Below are 21,547 nucleotides of genomic sequence, written 5' to 3'. Positions count from 1 at the left end.
TTTTGTGTGAGCATGTCTGGTTTTGGCTGACTCTTTCTCCAGCACGGTCCTGTGGCTGAACCTGTAAGCCTCACTGAGAGCAAGGCTTGCAATGGACACCAGGTGTGTGGTATCCTGGGGGGTGTGGCACCTCTTGGTCAAGACCCTGTTGGGGTCACATGCAGGTTACTTTACTCTGCACCCCAGAATCCTCATTTTTTTCTTTTTTTCGGAGCTGGGGACCGAACCCAGGGCCTTGAGCTTGCTAGGCAAGCGCTCTACCACTGAGCTAAATCCCCAACCCCAGAATCCTCATTTCTACTATCAAATATGAACTCTCAGCATAAGGAACCTCCTGGGAAGAGGTTCCTTAGAATCCTGAACTCAGGGGGGCTGGAGCACAGAGCCACAGGAATGAGGGTGCTTGGCTCCCATTGTCCCTCTGTGGCCATGCTGAGAACTACAGAGGGAGAGAAAAGCCCAGCCCCCTGGCCACTGCCACCCCTCAGGCCTGCTGACCTCTCTCGTGCCCCTGCCTGAGTAGAGATGCCCATGCTACCCAGTGCCTCCTCCCACCGCCAGCAGCAGCGACTGAAGCTCCTTCAGGCACCGCCTCCTCTCCTCGCAGCTCTTGTCTGCCAAGAGTGAACACAGGAGCCTATCCCAGGAGCCCAGGATAAACGTTGAGTCTGATTTTCATTTCCCTAAAGCAAAATACCTCTCTCCTGATTGAAGCTCAGCTCAAACATGGTGGGAACAGAACGCCAGAGCTGGCAGCCCCCACGGATGGGGAGGTATCTGTCTACTGCGGCAGGAAGGACAGAAGACAGACTGCTGGTCTCCGTGTGACCAATCCAGATCCCACTTCAGTCTCCAGACACAAGGACTACCCTCTGGGTTACCCACACTTGTCCACTACATTAGCAAGGGGGTCTTGGGAGAATCACACAAGAGAGAGAAAACAAGGCCTTTGGGGCCTTCAGACACCTGGCAATCCCTTTGATCCTGATGCCTTTGGTCACCAAATAGTCCTCCCTCCAGAAGGACAGCAGGCCTTCCTGTGCCCAAGGAAGTGCCGTAGCACTTTCCAAATGCCCTCAAAGTGGCCTATCAGCGCCCCACACCCCTCCCCCCAACCAGCCTTGCTCCATCTCTCTCTCCTATTCACTGGTCTGGCAGCTGCGAACACCCCTGCCATGGTCACAGTTCTCTGGTTTTCTCTTAGATCTCAGGGATAAAGCTCAAAGTTCTCCACAGCCTGCCCCTCCCTTACCCCCATTCTGAGTCAGTTCTACACGGTAGAGAAAATTCCTAGCCTTAAGGTTCTCTCAGCATGGAGGTCTCCCCTCAACCCTCCTCGAGGTGGCTGTCCCCATTAGGAAAACTAACTTGACACAAAACTAGGGTCATGGGGAAGAGGGAACCTCAGTTAAGAAAACGCTATGGACAACTCTGTGGGACGTTTTCTTGATTCACAATGGAGGTGGGAGAGCCCAGTGGGCAGGGTGGTCCTGGGCTGTATAGGAAGGGCAGGCTGAGCGAGCCACAAGGAGCAAGCCAGTAAGCAGCACCCCTCCGTGGCCTCTAGAGCAGCAGCTCCTGGGTTCCTGCCCCATGTGAATTCTTGCGCTACAGATAAATAGATGTGAGCTCTAAGGCAAAATAAACCCTTTCCTCTGTGGGTGGTTTTCCCTGTTTATCACAGCGACAGAAAACAAACTAGGACTATGGGAATGGCAGAGCTTCCTCAGAGAAAGGGGACACACTTGATCTATCCTGCTGCACTCAGCTCAACCTGCCCCCTTCCACCTTATGACAGTGCCCCCATTCCTCCAAGGAGCTGTGTGTCCCAGCAGGGACAGCAAGGTAGCCTCCCTGTGAAATCAGTCACCCCATCCTGTCTGGGCCTCATTTTCCCATTCTGAAAGTGAGGCAACTTGGGCAAGAGAGGGTTAAAATCCATGCAACTCTCCCTCCTAGTGAAGCTCTCCAGTGCTTTCCAGCTCCCTGAGCTTCATGGAGACAGGGGTGGCATAATCTTAGCCCTGGTGCTCCCCTCTGACCCCAGGGAAAGATCCCAGAGATCCCTAGAGCCCTGCCACGAGATGACCAACCCTGGCAAGTAACCCTGGTCCAGTAAAAGCATTTCCCAGGCAAAGCAAGCGGGCAGAGTGGCAGCTCCACGAGCTGAGAGGAGCAGGGGGCCAGCATGGGGACGGGAAGATGGCAGAGCTCTGGTGTGTAGGGACCTTGCCCCGTTCTAAGCTACAGCACTTGGAATCACTGGCTCCGAGCAGACAGAGATAACATGACAGCACACGCAGAGGGCCTGGCAGCCAGCCAGCAATGCTACTGTGATTACTACCCAACGCCTCTGCCAGAGAGAGAGAAGCAGAGCTCCTGGCCTGCCCGTTCCTCTTTCCCAAAAGAGGCCAGAGACTGACTCTGCCTAGACATATGCCGACCCACCCAGAATCCCTGGGCCCTCCCTCATCGTGACACAAAACAGGACTCCTGGATCAGTCCCCTTCAGGTCCCTCCTGGAGTGGGGCGGCAACAGCCCAGCCTCGAGCTGGCAGTCTCTATTTCTACCCATGTTCACCGTGCCAGCCCAGCTGGGCGGCTCTGGGCTGGGCACACCACAAGTCAACAAGAAAGACATACAGGCCCTGCCTACCTCCCCCACACCGCACCTTCTGTGCAACAGCCCTCCCCTCCCCCGTCTCTGCCCACAGAGATGCTACTGCAACTGGTGGAGACTGCTCTTCGGATTGTCCACACACTAGGCCGTCGACCCAGTCCGCATCTGGCTTCCACATGGGCAGGAGTCACAGACTGCGGCTGTGCTCAGTCGTGACAAAGCCATCTCGCTTGGCAAGAATCTCATGCCATATTTAAGTCCAAAAGGCTAAGCAGACTCGAATCCCCCTAGTCTGGCTTTTCTGCTGCTCACACCCAAACCCCTAGCTCTTTCCCCCGCACATCCCCGCTGCCTGGTTGCCTTATGTGGCGAGTGGGTTAACACAAGGGCCCCTCCACAGATGTGAGTACAGGTCTAGGGCACCTGAAGGCCGGACTGGACCAGCTTTGCCCTGACTTCTTAGGCATACCCCTAAGCTCGCAGCACCAGAACCCATTCTCCCACCAACGGCCTTGGTGCAGATAGGGGCATGTCTACTGGTCATTATAAGACCCCAGTCAGTGTACTTGCATGCCACTCCGAGCCTTGCTTCCTCTTGGCATGGGGCAGCTGACAGAGGCCGATGGGAAAATACACGTGGCAGACAGCCCAGCACTGGACACAGGGACACTGCTGTCATTATACTGGCGACAAGTGGTGGTGTCAGAATAAAGCACTGGGGCTCTCGTTGCCTTCTGGGTGTGTGGTAGGAGTTGCAGCTGGCAGGGCCAGGCCCCGGTGTTAGCACACACCGACATGGACAGCTTCCTGCTGCTACCGTGGAGAGGAGCCAGGCCCTCAGAGGAGCACAGATGCCAGGCTGCTCAGAGCCATTCAGATCTCAAGTTCAATTCCATTTCCTTCCCAGTCCCTCGGACCCTCCTGAGTCCCCCAGCTGTTTCCATTGGCAGAGCCCAGGGACTGCACCACGCCCTGTGGTGAGAGAATTCTCTGCCAGTCCATTGTAAGAAAAAAAAAAAAAAAAAAAAAAAAAAAAAAAACTCCTGCGGCTCCAAGGAGGTGACAGCATGCCACCCGAATCACACAGCCAGTGGCAGGACAAAGGAAATCAGGGGCCCAGCCCACCTGTGTCCTCAGCCAGGTTCAGCAGCCTCAGCCTGGGGTGGTCACACCCACGGAGAGGGCTTGTGAGCTCCCTCCCCACCCCCGCTGGGGAAAGCATCTTCTAGGCACCAGCTGTATGGCGAGTATAGAGTGACTGTCCAGAAGGGCACAGGGGGCACTTGCTGTCAGCACAGCCTTTCTCAGAAGAACCAGGCTTTGCCTTGCTGTGGGACGCTAGGCTCCTTCTTGCTGAGCCTCAGTTTCTTCATCTGACAAAGGGGATAATAGTACTCAAAAGGACAGTGCCTCACCCCTAAAGGAGCTCCCCCAAGATGCTCCCCACAGACTCCCTAAGGAGAGAAGGCTGATGGTGACCCTAGAGTTGAGAGACTCCCACGTGGTTATCGAAAGCAAGGTTTGGGGGTAGAGAGACGGCTCCGTCAGTGCCTATTGAGAAGACAAGAGAACTTAGCTCATTCTCCCAGGATCCACACAAAAACCTGGGTGTGCTTACAACCCCAGCGATGGGGAGGTAGAGACAGGAGGATCCCTGAAGCTAGCTGGACAACCCTTCTGGCCAATCAGAGAGCTCCAGGCTCAGTGAGAGAACTGGTCTCAAAAAGTGAGCTGGAGGGGTTGGGGATTTAGCTCAATGGTAGAGCACTTGCCTAGCAAGCGCAAGGCCCTGGGTTCGGTCCCCAGCTCCGAAAAAAAGAAAAGAAAAAAAAAGTGAGCTGGAGAGGGGCTGAGAAAGCTTCCTGATCACTGACCACATGCAAATGTATGTGCACACACACGCACACACGCACGTGCACACTCACACATGCATGCACACATGCAACATACTCATATACACACATGAGGCAAGTTTTGGTTCAAAGTTTGTACTCTGGTCAAATATTTCTATAAATGTTACTGTCTGCCCTAGCATTTATAGATTTTATCTTACTTCAGAAGCAAAATTATAAACTATAGTGATTTTTAATTTCTATGTAAGCCGAACTTTTCCCCCAAAGGATTAAAGTCAAATTACAGAAAGACGCACTTTGCCTTGAGGACTCCTGCAGCGGTGTGAGGAAGAAGTGACCGAGGGATACTCCCAGCATGCCAGGCTGGGACTCATCTTAGTACACACCTTAACCACGCTGGGGGACAGCGCTCGAGGCTCTCCACTGCACAGAGGAGAAAACTGTGTCACCCGAAGGTGAAGCCATCTGCCCAAGCGCAGTGGAGGTGGAACCAGAACCCTGTGACTCCTGAACGTGGTGGAAAAGGTGAGTGTTTGAGACATCCCCCAGTGCATGCTGGGAGTTGATTCCCTTACATGTGATCCAACTCGTACACAGGTTTAGGCGCCCTTCTGCAGATTGCTGGTGCACGCCTTTAATCCCATCCCTATGGAAACAGAGGCAAGTGGATCTCTGTGAGCTCTAGGCCAGCCTGGTCTACAGAATGAGTTCCAGGACAGCCAGGGCTACATGGAGAAACTTTGTCTCAAAAAAACAAAACAAAGTAACATCAGAAGTTCCACAGATCTAGAGGTTTTTCTGGGTTGGGGGAGTTTGCATTTGTCCAATGAAGCATCCCCTGGGAAGAGACCCAGGTCTGAGCCCATTGCAAACCTTCTATATACAACCTGAGGGTGGTTTTGTACAGGAGTTTTAGGGCGACTGAATTTTTGCTGCAACCCATGAGGTTGGGTGTGGAATTTTCCATAGCAGTCTCTTGTCACTGCTAGAAGGTGATGATTTTGAGAACAGGAATGCCAAGCTGCTCATAGGGTACCGATTCTCTGGCCCAAACTAACTCTGTAGTACCAGGTCTTGCTGATACCAGACAGCAAAGGCCCTCAGTCTGCTTGCACTTGCCGACCCACGTTCAGGTCTAACTGTGTAACATCAGATGCACTGACTAATTTCTCTGAAAGTTAGCTTGGCTTTTTTTTTTTAAAGATTTATTATTATATTTATGTAAGTACACTGCAGCTATCTTCAGACACACCAGAAGAGGGCATCGGATCCCATTACAGATGATTGTGAGCCACCATGTGGTTGCTGGGAATTGAACTCAGGATCTCTGGAAGAGCAATCAGTGCTCTTAACTGTTGGGCCATCATCTTTCCAGCCCCTGAGTCTTGGCTTTTCTTTCAGGACCCACCACAGATGTACACATGAGAAAAAAGACAGTCGGAAATGCCTTGGAGAGGGGGCAAGAGAGAGAAATGACTCAGCCACTGCTGAGTGTTTGGTCCTATCCTTCCCAACTGCTGCGAGCTCCAACAAGCAGGACCTGTGTCTGGGACTGGCAGTTGAACAGTTATGGTCGGTATGAGGTAGGCGCTCAGCGCACGTGTTCCTGCGGAAGACGTTCAATGGTCTGCCCCTTGCTGCAATGTCCCCAGCCTTCCTTCTTGCTCTTTGGGACACACGGGTGCACGTGTACACACAACATGGGAAACACAAAAGAGGAGGCAGGGCTGGTCTCTAGTCCAAGCCTCCTCTGCTACCTGACTGGGAACCAAGAGGAGGGACCCCATGGGGGAGGTGACACCTTCTGTGGCCCCTCAGGAAGATGCTGGTGTGAGTTGCTTCTGAAAACTCTGGATAGGGAACACTCCTCCAAGGTTTCAGACGGACCAGCTCCATTGCTCCCCAGACTAAGTCTACTATGGCTCCTGCCCAGAAGCAGAGACAGCGCCTGGAATTCACCGAATTCCCTCACTAAACACAGTGCTTCTTTGTGCTCCCTCCGACTTTGAGTTACCGAACTCGCCACCCTGAGCCTCAGTTTCCTCCCCTGCAAACTTGGAGCGGCGATGCCTTCCTGATAGGATGAGACTTAAGACGCCTAGGTTTTACAGTTCCTCACCTAACAGTCACAAAAGGCCAGGCCCTGGGCAGGACTTTGGGAGAGCAGCCATGACCCCCATGGCTCCTGTCCTCCAAGGATCCTCATGTAACCAGGAAAGACCTGAAGTACAGAGCTGTCTAGTCACGCATGTGGGTAAAAAAGAAAAGATCAGAGTGATAAAGGCTCACTTGGTAAAGTGCTCACCTAGTGTGCAGAGCTGTGAGTTTGATCCCAGCACCCTATAAGACGGGGCATCGTGGTGCACAACTGTTACCCCAGCACTTGGGAGGAAAAGGATCAGAGGGGTCAAGCTATATGGCAAGTTGGAGGCTAGCCTGGGCTACATGGAATCCTGGGTAGGGCAGAGAACATGGAAGAGCATTAACAAGAGTAGGATCCACCCTGGGCTGGGCTGCAGGGTGGAGGACAGGACAGCCCTTGGTTGGGGGACACGCCAGGTTGATCACCATTCACAGCTCTGGTATGCCTGATCAGTCACGGCTGCTAACGTCACAGCCTGTGGAGCCCAGAACTGGATGGAGAAAGGGTGATGAGGGATCCCTAAGGCAGAACAGAGGCGAGGGGTGAAAGGAGACCCATCTTCCCCCAAAGAAGGGTACAGCACCGCACCAAGGGGATAACTAAGTGAACTGGCAGGGACCCTGCTGGGGTGAAACAGCCCCGTCTTCAGCCAGCTCCTCACGCTCCTCCCCTCACAACCCGTGCAGTGACCCTGCTTCAGAAACCCATCTGCAGACCCTGAGGTCTAGCTCCAGGAGAGATCTTGGAAAGTTCCAAGCTTGAATTCCCAGGCATCAGGCCAGGAGGCTTGGAATCCACACAGCTCTAAGCAAACGGTATGCTCTAGTGCTGCTTCTGGAGCTGGCCCTTTAAGAGTCAGGGTAGGGGCGTGGCCCTGACCTGCCCTCCGAAGAGGAGGCACCCCAGTGACTCACAGCTGTGCTAGTGGTGCAGAGGAACTGGGGGACCCCAAACTGGCTGGGCCGGAGAGTTGCTGCCGTCAGTCACCCATCAACGTGATAGAGAAGTGCGGGTAGAAGCATGTGCCACCAGCAGTCAGGCTGTGACCTTGACCCGCTGTTTCCCAAGCTGCTTCTCTGTGGCGGGTGGGGGAAGGCACGGGACTTTAGGGGGTTACTGCACATCAATCTCTCGGCAGGCACCTCCTGGAACAGAAAGACGCCTCTCGTCCCTCCCTTTGTGGACGTAAACCTGAAGCGTCAGAGGCCGGGACGTTAAGAGAGTGCTTGCCCAGCGTGCACAAGATCCTAGAATAGGTCCTAGCACTTCACAGACCGGGAGTGGCAGCAGCAGTGTGGAGGCTCAAGGTTATCCTCAGCGACACAGGGAGTTTGACGCCGTCAAGAAAGGAAGGAAGGAGGGAGGGGAGGAGGGAAAGAAGGACAAACGGGGGGGGGGGGGGTTGAGGGGCTGGGGAGATGGCTCGATTGATTGGTAAAATGTTTGCCCTAAAATTATGAGGACCTGAGTTTAGATCCCCAGTATCCGAGGACAAAGTGGGGGAGGGGCTGATGGAGGGGGAGGCGGGGAAGAAGAGGCAGGAACCCTTGGGGCTCACCAGCCAGTCTAGCCAATGGGTGAGCTCCAGACTCAATGAGAGATCTGCTCAAGAAATAAAGTAGAGAGCAGTTGAGAAAACACCCAGCCTGTACCTATGTCTTCCATATGTACATGCACATACACGCATACACACACACACATACATACACGTACACACACGTGTGCACACTCATAGCTGGGCCTGTCTCTGACCTGGAAACTCTCCTCCTTACCTGTCCAGCTTGGCATGGCTTGCTGGGCCCAGCATAGGACTATGTCACCAGTGTCCTCCTCCTCCCAGACCCCTGGGCACAGGTCCTGAGAGTAGCCCTGCCTTGTCCTGACACTTTCATACCAGAAACTGCTGTCAGACAAAGCTTCTGGCCCAAATCTCCTCTACCTCAGCCTCCTACTCCTGCCTCCATCAGAGCTACCCACATGAGCAAAGGAGTAAACCAGACCCAGCGTACGGACATGCCACTTAAGCCCTGCCCACCTGGTGCATTCGCCCCCATTGCACCACCAGCTTGTCTTGGCATTTAAACTGGCCTCACTTTGTTTCTCCACCACATCATGAATGTCATATAAGCCAAAGAAGCAATGGTCTATGCTACCTTGTGCCAGCACCACAGGGTAAACTGAGACAAATAGTCCATAACCACTTTCTCAACCAGGAAATGAGAACGAAAGAGACAGCCAGAGGTACCCTGTAGCCAACTGGCCTCCCCCTAGACCTAGAGTCCTCCCAAAGCTGCAGGGCATCCTTCCCAGAATGCCCTAGGGCACTGTCAGAGCGGCCCTCAGCTCCCCCAATCCAGGGAAACAGGCAACCCAGTCAGAGCCCCTAAAGCAGGAGCCTCTGTATTTTGATGGCTGCTGCTACGTACGTATAATTAAGATCAATTAAGATCAATTAAGATCGTGTTCCTCTTGAGCCCAGCAAGGGCCCCAGGACCAGCAGTGGGACGACAATGGCCACCCTGCCTGGTTGGATGTGTAAACTACAGAGCCCCAGAGGGTTCAGGGACCACGGCAAGAGGCCCAGTGCCCAGGAACACAGGCTTTGAGCAGGCCCAGCTCCCTGTTTGCACAGCGCACACCATGTATTTTTGAACAGAAGGAAAGCATTTGCCTCCCCCCATGGTGCCAAAAATAGCCGCGTCTCCTGCTCTGAAGGGAAGCTTTGGTTCTTACCAAGAGGCAGGTGCGGGAGGGCAGGAAGGAGGGATGAGTGGCTGGCTGTCACCTCAGACCCAACCTGTCCCCCCTGCGAGCCATAAATTCACAGAAGCCCCCAGACCCAAAAGGAGTCCCAGGAGAAAGGATCAAGTTTAATGCCAGGTAGGGAAGCAGGCTCAGGATGGGTTGGAAGAAACCTGGAGCTGTTTACTTCCGTCCTGGCTTTCCTAGTCATCTCGACAAATGTGTTTGGGGTGCGGGGGTTGGGGTGGGGGTGGAGGAGCAAACCAGAACAGTGAGCCCCAGCTTCAGCCTCACAGCCGCAGAGGAGTGGAGGCGGGGTTTATACACATGGCCTCTACCGCATCCAAAAGAGACACTGGCAGATAGGGCCTCTGGGTGGCAGGCATTCGGCCTCTTCTGAGCATTGGGGAGTTCAGAGTTCACCCGCCCACAGCTGCAGCAAACCTGCAAGGGGTGTGACTCTCTCCATGGATGTGTGAAGAAGCAGTAAGCGAGTGGCTGGTCCCTTCCACTCTTCCTTTCTCACACTTTCTTTGTTTGCTCTATCTAACCCTCCTGGGCAGGCTCCCTCACTTGGCCCATTTTACAGATAGCTCCTGGGCTGGTGTGTGTGTGTGTGTGTGTGTGTGTGTGTGTGTGTGTGTGTGTGTGGTGTGTGTGTGTGTGTGTGCTGGGGGCGGGTGTGTGTGTGAGCTGACATGCCAACAGTAAGTGGAAAGTATTTGAAGTTAGCCTTGGCGGGAGGGAACCCCTGAGCTACAGTTCCCTGTAGCAGACAATAGACAGCAGACAGACCTCAGGGCTCCATGTCCCTCTCTCCCTGAGATGCAGGCTGAGGGGCTGAGGAAGTAATCACAGGGCCTGTGTGCGTGTGCCTCCAAGTCAGAACCACTTCTGGTTCCCACAGCAACCTCTTGGTTAAAATAATAATAATAAAACTGGGGGAAAAAAGAGGTCATTGTTTGTCCCCAAAAAGGCCAGAGTTGTGGGGGAACCAGGCAGCTGTGGGGGGACCCGGGCAGCTGTGGCCGCAGGCTAGGGTGAGAGAGCAGCACCCTATGCTGAGAACTGGAGCCCAAAATAAGGACAGCAAAGTGTGCTATTTCTGCCCGGGTTAAACATTCCTCGGAGCCGCATTCCTTCACGCCGGAATCCAGAGCACAGGGGCTCTGAGTCTACCAGCTTCCGGGGCCACCCTGGAAAGTTAGGCGTGTAGGAGAGAGCTCTGCACACTTCCCCAGGCCCCCAACCTGTGCTCCTCAGGCAGGAAGAGCTTCCCCAAGCAGAACCATTGATCTCCCCAGAGTTGATCTATATAACATCACACCAAAAGGAGAGACTGAATGGTGGAGACCTTTTCTAAGGGGATTTCCAGATACAAGGCCCTGGCTGGACCCAGGTACCTTGGCAATTCTAGGGGACCACTAGGTAATGGTGCAGGCCAGGCCAGGCAAGTGGGATCCAAGGAAATGACCCAGGAAGAACTGTCTGGAAGTGGAAACAATGGAAACCACATTTGCCCACCTGTCCCTTAACAACTCTGCTGCACAGAGACCAAAAGCTGCGAGACATGGTCTAAGCTTCAAGGAGCCGTCCATCATAGAGACTGACTCTATGTCACCGCATCCCTGAATCCACATCAAATCCATGAGAACTGGGACTCCTCCTTTATCCAAGGACACCAAATATCAGCCAGGGGGACATCAGTCTAGGGCACTCTGGGTCTCACCTCACCTTTGGACATCCCATCCCCAGCCCCAAACTGCCATCGAAGCAGGAACAGGGTCCTCGGGGAGATGGCTCAGTGTCTGCTGGAGAATCTGACAGCAGCACCTTCATAAAAGCCAGGCATGGGGTTGGGGATTTAGCTCAGTGGTAGAGCGCTTGCCTAGCAAGCACAAGGCCCTGGGTTCGGTCCCCAGCTCCAAAAAAAAAAAAAAAAAAAAAAAAAAAAAAAAAAAGCCAGGCATGGTAAATCTTGCAAATCTGAGGAGACAGACAGACATGCAGATCCATAGAGCTCTCTGACCAGCCTGTCTAGCCAATCAGGAAGCTCCCAGTTTAGTGAGAGACCCTGACTCAAGAGAAAAGGTGGTGAGCAAAGGTGGAAGACACATGGCCTCTGGCCTCCATACACACGTACTCACACCAAGCACACACAAGTGCACACACACACACACACACACACACACACACACACACACACAAACAAGGGTAGTGCAGACTCTGTAAAAACGGGGAGTCCCCCTCCATGGGGGGCTTGCATGAGATCCCAGAGCTGGGCTTCAGCTGTATCCCTTGGGGATGGTAGAAGTTGGTAAACCCTGAGAGATTAGGACCAACAGTCCCCTGCTTACTCCTGACCACACCCACTCAATGCTCCCAATGAGATCACCCACAGGGGCCTTACCTCTGCCTCCTCAGTGCAGAAAGCCAAGGCAGGAGCTGCTCAAATGTCCACGAGAGGCAAGACATCCAGCTCACCACCTGGCCTCACCCCCATCCCGCAAATCCGGAAAACTTGGCCAGTGTCCGATACCTCAGAGATGGGTGTGCTCAGAGATCATAGGAGTGTGCTCTTGAGAGAAAGGGCATGGTTTTAGCCACACAGGGATAAGATTAGCTTGATCCCAAGATGGCTGCTAAATGGCTACCAGACCTTGGTGTGCCCCCCAACTGCCTGAGCTTCCTTCCCATTTCCTATACAATGAGCACCAATCCCATTCTCAGCCTACCTGAGGTCTCCCTCTCCAGCCGCGGCGCTCCACGTACATCTACGTTTACAACCAGCACAGAGTTACTCCCCCCAACCCAGACACGATGTATGTTCGTGCACAGACCAAGATGGCTCACCCACTCCTGACACATGCCACGACCCTGTCACACTCGGAATATGCACACGTGAGTCAGAGCTTGCCCACGTGACCCCCACTGGCCCCTATCCAGACTGCACCGCCGACACAGGCACCCACACATGCTCACACTTAACCCACACACCCCCACAGAGCCTGCTCAGCGCCTCCCACCAGCACGGGCTGAGTATTAAATACTCGGGCCCAGAGCTGCATGGGACCAGGCTCAAACCTTAGCTACATACATCACTTGCCACAGGCCAGCGACTACCCTGTCTTTATTTATGAAAGAGGGCCCATGCGGGGCTGCTGCAGAATGTTCCTGAACACCAAACACGGCCCTGGGCCCCAGGGACCATGCATTATATTGGTCTCTCACAGCTACCACAGACTCTAGCTCTTGGTGAACCAAGCGGGGGCGGGGCTGAGAAGAGCTGATAAATCCAATACTACAGTTTCTGGTTCAACTCCCAGATGGGGACATTGAAATATCAAGAACCTAGAACAGGTCCCTCTCTGTCTTCTCTACCCTGGGAGCAGTTCCCCTGCCATGGCCCCTCGCCCCTGAAAACGTATGCCTGCTCCAAGTTCGTCTCTACCCGCTCCCTGATCAGGAGCACTTCTCAGCTGCTGAGTCGTCCATCCGTCCGTCTGTCTGCTGTCTGCAGTGGAGTTGAAGCGACCACATGCTAACAGATGAGGGCCTCAGCAGCTTGGAGGTCCGGCGGCTTCTGACCTCACTTATCCCTAGCCACAGCTTCCAAACCAGCGCCATTTCAAGGGACATCGACACAGCTGCCAAGCTCATTGGAGCTAGGGCTGCTACAGTTGAGGTGGCTGGTTCTGGGGCAGCGATTGGGACTGTTTTGGGAAGTCTCATCATTGGCGGTGCCAGGAACCCTCCTCTGAAGCAGCAAGTCTTCTACACGATTCTGGGCTTTGCCCACTCAGAGGCCACAGGGCTCTTTAGCCTAATGGTGGCCTTTCTCATCCTCTTCGCCATGTGGGGCAGCTGTCTCCACTTCCACCCACAGTTCTTCTGTGTCTCGTCTGCCCTGTATGGTCCTTTTCCTGTGCCTCCCCAAGAAGTCTGGGGAAAGTGGTTGGCTCACAGCTTGACAGAGAGAAGAGAAATAAAAACTGTATGAAGAAGAAGAAGAGGGGTTGGGGATTTAGCTCAGTGGTAGAACGCTTGCCTAGCAAGCACAAGGCCCTGGGTTCGGTCCCCAGCTCCGAAAAAAAGAATTAGAAGAAGAAGGAGGAGGAGGAGGAGGAGGGGGAGGAGGAGGAGGGGGAGGAGGAGGAGGAGGGGGAGGGGGAGGAGGAGGAGGAGGAGGATCTAGAACAGGCTCAGACGTCAAGAGCATTTCCCGCTCTTGCAGGAAACCTGGGCTTGGTTCCCAGCATCCACATCACAGAGCTCGCACTGCCTATGGGTTCAGTTCCAAGGGATTCAGCACCCTCTCCTGGCCTCTGCAACCACATGCTGTATGCATGCTCGCACAGGCACACACACATGCACATAGACAAAAATCAAGCCTTCAATGACAGGCACAGAACGCTCCTCTCAACTGACGCTGGGTTTTCTTTGGTAGGACTACTTAGAACAAAGCCCACCACAGCAGAAGACTTCAGTGAAGAAGCAAAGACATGACCACCAAAACCCCAACACAGAGCAAAATGGAAGGACCCCTGTAAAGAGCCTGGGGCTGCTGGTCTCTCTCACTTCCTGTGCTGTCTTAGAGGTGCTGAGAAATCAGGGCATCGAGGGCTGTGCACATAGCCCAGTTGGCCGAGTGCTCTCCTAGCATCCACAAAGCCCTGGGTTCCACAGCACCACATAAACAGCGTGGGGTGGGGCTGTCCTGGAATCCCAGCATTTGGGAAGTGAGGCAGGAGGGTTAGAAATTCAAAGCCATCCTCAGCTATGTAGCGATTTGAGGCCATCCTGGGCTACATTGAGACTACCTCAAAAAGTAACAAAGATGCTGGGTGGTGGCACAGGATTCAGGAGACAGAGGCAGGAGAATCTCTGAGTTCGAGGCCAGCCTGATCTACAGAGTGAGTTCCAGGGTAGCCTGGGCTACACACAGAAACCCTGTCTCGGAAAAGCAAACAAAAGTGACATCAACAACAAAACAAAACAAAACAAACAGAGACTGATAGACTGACTGGTGGATAAACAGACGGATGGATGGATGGATGGATGGATGGACGGACAGACGGACGGACGGACAGAGGGACAGATCTTTGCACATGTCTCTCCTTTAGATAACTCAAACCCCGAAATGGGATTATGGAGTCAAAACCATGTTATATTTTAAAGGTTTTTTTTTTCCTTTTCCCCCTTTTGAGCAAGGTCTCCTTTGTGCATTCTGGGCTGACTTTGAAGTCCAGTTCTCCTTCTATCTCTGGAACTCTAGAATCACCACGTACACTGTCACAGCTGGCTTAAAAGGCTTTTGGTTCAAAAAAGCTGACTTGCTTTCCAGAAGGGCGTCCTGACCACCCTTTCAGCAACAGTGGGAGACCACGGGCCACCTTCCTGCTAGCACTGGGTATCACTGCTCCACTCCAAGGCTGCCAATCTCATTAGGAAGAAAAGAGAAAGTTCATAGTCTCAAGTTCATCTTCCTCATTACTATTAACTAGAATTGCAGAATCCTTGATCCAGAGGACTTTCAGGGTCATGTGGTCGGAGGCCTTGGTGTGTGTGTGTGTGTGTGTGTGTGTGTGTGTGTGTGTGTGTGTGCACATGTGCACACATGCATGAGAGTGACTGTGTGTATGAAGATTCAAACAGTCCTCACAGCTCTGTAAGGGGTGAGAAGCAATGTAACTGCCTAGTAACAGAAGATTAAAAAAAATGTTGCATGCATGTGTCAAAACATTAAAAACAAACAAACAAAACAAAACAAATAACAAATAAACCTGGTGTGGGCCAATAAGATAGTAAGTGGATAAAAGCACTTCCCCCAATCCTGGGGACCAGAGTTCAATTCCAGAACCCACACAGTGGCAGGCAAGAACTGACTTCTGACCTAAACACACACATACAAAGGAAATTATAATATAAATAGTAAAATTAACAAAAAAGTAAAGTTAGAGATTAAAAGCAGACAACCCCAAAGGCACAGAATGGTGAAGACCATCTATGTAGCCCTCTGGGCATTCCTCTAAATATCTCCAGACTCTGTCAGGCCATCCCCAATGACACCCCTAATTCATTGCCACAATTTTCCTCATTACTTGCCTCCTTCATTTTGGGGGCTCTAGCTAAGAATGTTCTTTCAAAATCTAACCTTGTTCACCGTGTCCCCCAAATCTATCACCTCCCTTCCACAGATCCTTACCCATCTTGGGAAATATCCAAGTTCCTGCCCATGGCCTTCTGAGAGTGACTCTGATCAGACCCACTCATCCCCAGTTTCCCCACAGTCCATGCCACAAGAGCCCCAGATCTCACCCTGGAGCAGATGGGGCTCAATCCTGACATGGCGTGGGTTGCCAGGACAAGGATTTGCAGGGACACCTGGGGTTAGAGGAACTCTCCGGGGAGGGGACAAGAGGAGCCAGTCACATTCCACACAGGTGACAGGGACAGGGAAAACCACAGCCTGAGATGATCTGTGACTGCAGCGCTCCTCTGGCTGAATCCCAGGCTCCAGAATATCCCCCTCTTTTAGCCTGGATCCTCTTCAACTCCAGGACTCAGCACGAAGCACATTTTCCAGAGAAGGAGGGAGGGAGGGTCTCCTCCTCACCATAGGAAAAGGTTAGAGTCTCCTTATAGCCAGGGTACAGAGCCCTAATCCCATCCAGGGACTGCTACCCTGAGGCCCAGTGTGAGCAAGGCATTCTTTTCCTATAGAACCAGGCAGCCATGAAATCAGGTGTCAGATGAACACACTAGGGACCCAAGAAGATATGTAACTTACCTAAGGCCACAGAGCCTGTGGGGGACATAGCCTGCTCTCCATAGAGCTGGTCTGTCCTACTTAGGTGCCCGCTGAATCTCACCTAAGTTTCTCTTGCTGCTTTGTGCCACCCTCAGTGAAGGAGGGAAGGCACAGCAGGAACAGGCAGTGATGATCTGTCCACCACACCCCACTGAGCCTCCACTCCAGCTCCAGAATTTGCCCCAAGATGGATGCCTCTCCGGGCTGCTCTCTGAGAGCTGGGTGGAGTAATGGCCTGGAAACTCTTTTTCCTACGTAGCAGACTTCTCTGGGTGCCTGGACAACGCCAACCCAGAAACTTCAGAGTCCAGCAGGTAAGTCCCTGCACCTCTCAACCCGACCCCATCTGGACCAGGAAGTCCCTCTACCACAGGCCCCGGTGATGCCCGCTACTGCACAACCACAGAGATCACCCATTTGCTCTCTTTCCTGATGTGCTCAAAAAACAACCTAAGAGGCTCAAGGTTGGCAGGCCAGGTCAAGGCCAAGCTGGAACCGACAAGAATGTATCCCTGTCTTAGGGTTTCATTGCTGCGAACAGACACCATGATCAAGACAACTCTTATAAAGGACAACATTTAACAGGGGCTGCCTTACAGGTTCAGGGGTTCAGTCCATTATCATCATGGCAGGAAGCACTGCCGCGTGCAGGCAGACACGGTGCTGGAGGAGCCGAGCATCTTGTTCCGACTGCAGCCAGGAGAGACTGTCTCCTGGCAGGCAGAGGGTCTCATTGCCCGCCTCCACAGTGACACACCTACTCCAACAAGGCCACGCCTCCTAATAGTGCCACTCCCTGGGCAAAGCCTATGCAAACCACCACTCCTTCGCTCCCTGAGTGAATGTCTCCAGCCAGCAGTACCAAGGGATGGGGAGAAACTAAGGAGAAAGGGATCTCTGCCCCTCGCATATACGAACACCAGGACAGAGAATTTGTGAGCCACTCGGCCAGTTTCCGCTGGAGGCAGGAACTGTATCTCTTGCTCCTTCTCTGTGTGCCCAGCAGAGTGGACACTCAGTGAATGGCAGATAGGGAGCCGTTCTGACATGATCCAGTAAGGTGGTAGGCTGCCGTGTAAAACCATGGCTCTACTGGGCCTCAGGAAAAATAGCCCAGGACTTGCTCCATCCCTGAGTTACTGTGCTAAGCACAAAGACTGGCATGGCAAGAAGAGCCATCTGCAGAGATGAAACCACCCTCCAAAGACATTTTAGGCTGATTCATAACGAAGCTCAAAGCTGAGGCTGGGGCTCACTGATAGAGTACTTGGCTTATTGTGTGTAAGGCCTTGGGTTCCATCCCAGCATTGGAGCAGGGATAAGGTGTGCGTGGTGTGTGTGTGCGTGGTGTGTGTGTGTGCGTGTGTGCATGTGTGTGTGTGTGTGTGTGTGTAATGTTTTCATGAAATAGTGACAAATTTGGAGAGAGTCCCTGGCTACTTACCCGACATGCCATATTACACCTCTACTCACTTGGTCACTACCAAGACCATACCCATTTTGCAGAGGAGGAAAGCAAGGCTCAGCTAAGCAAGAGGCTTCTCCTTCAGCTTGAATTATATGAGGATACAACAGGCTTGCCAATCAGTTCTGAGAGACTGAGGCAGACCCCACCCCCTCTCCCCAGCACTGCTACTACTGTTCATGCTGGTCTGTGAGTCCTGCCTAGGCTGGGGGGCAGAGGTAGAGGGGTCTTCCCCTTCGCTAACCGGATGCACTTAGAGATGGAGTTCCAGAGAAGGGCAGGAGAGCACAGTGTCAGCAGATAATCTCATCTGCACAGGAAGAACAGAAGGTTCCAGAGCATTAAGTCTGAAAGAAGGTTATCTTTGGCTAGGCTGAAGCCAGGCGTGAATCCAGATGTGTTGTGAAGTCCTCGTGGAGCCTCCTCATGGAGTCCTCAGTCTCTCTCCCTTCTTTCCTCTCCTCCAACCCCTGCCTCACATGGACCACAAACCACAGTAGATCCGCACAACCCAGGATGGTACATAGACTGAGGCAGGGCCACTGGGTCCCCAAACTGGACCCTGCAGCATAGGACAGCCAGGGACCTGCAGTATGAGTCAGACTATGTTTCTTCAATTGGGTCTCCCCAGAACCAAGAACCAAAATCAATACATGACTCTCACCGTGTGGGGTGTGTGTGTGTGTGTGTGTGTGTGTGTGTGTGTGTGTGTGTGTGTGTGTGTGTGTGCATTCTACCCGTGTGGTGACCAGCTGAAGGCCAGAGGTCAATGTTGGGTGTTATGGCTCTCCGCCTTCCTTTGCTTTTAAAGGTTTGCTTTATTTTAAGTTATGTGCAAGGGGGGTTGGGGATTTAGCTCAGTGGTAGAGCGCTTCCCTAGCAAGTGCAAGGCAAGCACAAGGCAAGTGCAAGGCCCTGGGTTCGGTTCCCAGCTCCGAGAGGAAAAAAAAAAAGTTATGTGCAAGGAGCTTAGGGGAGTTGTGTGCGTGAATACAGAGCCCATAGAGACTAGAGATTTTGACTCAGGTTGAGCTGTAGTTACAGGCAGTTATGAGCCCCAGACATGGGGGCTGGGAATTGAACTCTGGTCTTAAAGAAACAGCAGTGCTCATTCTTAACCACTAAGTCATCTCTCCAGTTCCTCCACCTGATTGTTTGGGCTGGTGTCTCTCAATGAACCCAGAACTGGCCATTTCACTAGACTGGCTGGCCAGTGAGCTCCCAGGATCCCTCTAGGTCTGCCTTCCCTGGGCTGGAGTTGTGGACACGAACCACATGTTCAGTCAGGTACTGGGAACCCGCCTCAGTTCCTCATGCTTGCACTGAGCATCTCTCCAGCCCCAGGAGAATACAACTCCAGAGCTCAGCCCAGACCTAAGAGAAGAGCAAGCCAAGTGGGAGGGACAGGAGATGGTGACATTTGGGAATACTTCCTGGATGATGCGTCTCTTGACTCCCTACTCAGAATTCCCCTGGAAGTGGGGAGATGCTGCCTGCCATCCCTCATGAGAAAGGAGAAGCAAGGAGAGCCTGCCGCCAGCGGCGAGCACGCTCTGCTTTACCCGATGAGGTTATTTTACTCCCACTAAGATCTGCAGACCTATTAACCATCATCTTCGAGAGATGGCTGTGGGCCACTGAAAGACCTGCCTGGAGGGAGCTGGCTTCCACGGGGAGACAAGCCAGAAGCAAGTGAATCCCCCTACCCCTAAAAAGACCTCAGATGAAGGAAAAGCACCCAGACTACCTCCATCTCTGAACAAAACTGCTCCACATCACAAAAGGCCTTTAAAAATAGCTCAGCAGAGCACCACCAAGCCGGTGCCTAACGAGAGTTTTGCTGGCCCCATTCTTCCCAAGGTAAGGCCAGCCCTTCAGAGATGGGGCTGAAGAAAAGGATCTTGGCCCCCATCGGGTCTTACAAATCCAGCATTTGGCCAGGGTGGAAAAGAGAGGCACAGAGAGGCACACTCAGTGAGCATGGCACACTCAGTGAGCATGGCACACTCAGTGAGCAGGACTCATTTGTGGCCCCCCAGCCTCACCATCATGGAGACAGCTTGGTACACCACGTGCCATGGTTCCTGGAGAAGTCCACGGAACCCTCTACCTTCCCCAGACCCTGGGGTCCCGGCCCATTCAGGGAGGGAGGGTGTTCCACCTACAGCCTACCTGCTAATGACTGTGGGCCACACCTTCAAGGGTCCGGTCAACCTCACAAGCAACAACAAGCTAGAAAATCCACCCACTGAATCTGGGAAGGGAGAGTAGGTGGCCTGGGCTGGGAAGGACACCTCTACAGGAGCAGTTCCTGGATGTGACCTCTCTGATTCCTCGGGACAGGGACCAGGAGAGCCCAGGCAGTAAAGCCCCCTTTGTTCTAAGTCCGGGAGGGTAAGGAGCACGGGGCTAAGGCACTGGGTTGGCCAAGACCTGCAAACCTGCTCAGAAGACCGATATAGGGGGCAGGGGAGAGCAGAGGCCATGCACTGCACCAGAGCCTCCATCTCCACGGAGCTGCCAATCAACTGCCTGTCTTTCTGGGTGATGCAGAGAGCACTCAGCCAAAGCCTCCCAGGCCCCACTTCCAGGGCCACCCCTGGAAAGGCTTCAAGGAGGGGGACACATGGTGTGAATGCAGAGACTTATCTGTGAAGTTGGGCACGTGGAGAGCCACCCCTGGGACTGATCTAGAGGACTGTGGAGTAGGACAGACCTTCCCTCACTCGTCAGCTCGTCAGCTCGGACTATACAAACCCATTTCCTGGTGCGGCAGAGACAGGAGCAAGGAAGGGGTGAGACCAGGAATACAGCCCAACAGTGCGGCATCTAATAGGGCGCCCAAGACCCTTGGACCCTTACAGTTACTGCCTGAGCATTCTACCAGTCTCACCAGCCCTCTCCTTCCCAACACACAGTCACACTTGCCAGGGAGGGGGCGACAGGCCAACCTCGCAAGAGGCAGGAGCCGCAGCAGCATCATTAAGCATGAATCACCCACCCACCATGCTCCAAGCAGGAGAGCCACACTACGCCCGGGCGCCCCCTCCTGGGACCACTTGCCCCCCCACCCCGGCACAACCCGAGCCCTTCGGACTGGAGGGGGCAGTGGGTGGGCTGCAGATGCCCTGAGGACCTGGGGTGGTCCCTGGAGCACGCTGACAGGCGACACCCAGCCAGGGCCGGGGGCGGGGGCGCGGGTAGAACAATGGGCCAGGTGCGGGGCAGGGGCGCGGCCGAGAAGGGCGGAGGGAAGGTCGAGGCGCGATGGGGAATCAGGGATCCGGGATCTGGGCGCACTCACAGTAGGTTTTTCTGGTCAGCTCCTCCACAACTTCAGGCTTCAACTTGCTGTTGGATTTCCCCATGCTCGGCGGCCGCGGCCCCCGCTCCCCGGGCCGGACCCGCTCGGGGCGCCCAGCGGGAGCGGTTGGGTCGGGCCGGGGTGCGCGGAGGCCCGCAGGCCGGGCTGGGCCGGGCCGGGGCCGCGCCTTTGTCTGGCCGTGCCCGCGCGTCCCGTGCGCGGGGCTCCGGCGCGCTGCGCGACCGCAGCTGACGGTTCAAGGGGCCTCGGGGATCCAGCGAGGGCCAGGCCTTTGCGGTGCAAGCGGCCACGGCGGGGAGTTGCGCGGGGCTGGGCGCCGCAGCCGCCGGGGCTCGGTAGCCGCGGTCGTCCCTGGTTACTGGGCTGCGTAGCACATGCTCGCTACCGCTGCGCCGCCGCCGCCCCTACGCTCCCCGCCTCCCGCCCGCACCGGCGCGCCAGGGGTGGACTCGGAGCCGCCACTCAGCGCCCGGCGCCACCTCCCGCCCAGCTCCGACAGGCGCGATCTCCGAGTTGAGGCACCCCCCCTCTCCAGTTGGCTCTCCGGGGACGCCGGGAGGTCGCCGCACCGCCCCCTTCGCCGATCCA

At 54.1% G+C, this 21,547-nt stretch overlaps 1 protein-coding gene and 1 pseudogene across 2 annotated transcripts in view; one reads left to right on the top strand and one right to left on the bottom strand.

Moving 5' to 3' along the window:
• Nucleotides 1–21,062, bottom strand: part of Ncs1 (neuronal calcium sensor 1) — a 48,035-nt gene extending 26,973 nt beyond the window's left edge. The window contains 1 exon segment of one of the 2 annotated variants that reach the window (NM_024366.2): nucleotides 20,939–21,062. In NM_024366.2, coding sequence (NP_077342.1) covers nucleotides 20,939–21,002 — 64 coding nt within the window. In that variant the 5' untranslated portion in view covers nucleotides 21,003–21,062. 2 annotated transcript variants of the gene reach the window in all.
• Nucleotides 12,882–15,605, top strand: LOC134486023 (ATP synthase F(0) complex subunit C2, mitochondrial-like; annotated as a pseudogene).
• Nucleotides 21,063–21,547: the final 485 nt, after the last annotated feature.

Source organism: Rattus norvegicus, chromosome 3 (assembly GCF_021556685.1).
Source record: "Rattus norvegicus strain SHRSP/BbbUtx chromosome 3, alternate assembly SHRSP_T2T, whole genome shotgun sequence".
In the NCBI taxonomy this organism is placed as follows: domain Eukaryota; kingdom Metazoa; phylum Chordata; class Mammalia; order Rodentia; family Muridae; genus Rattus; species Rattus norvegicus.
Note: the sequence above shows the minus strand (reverse complement) of the source record. Positions and strands in the feature narration are given on the sequence as shown.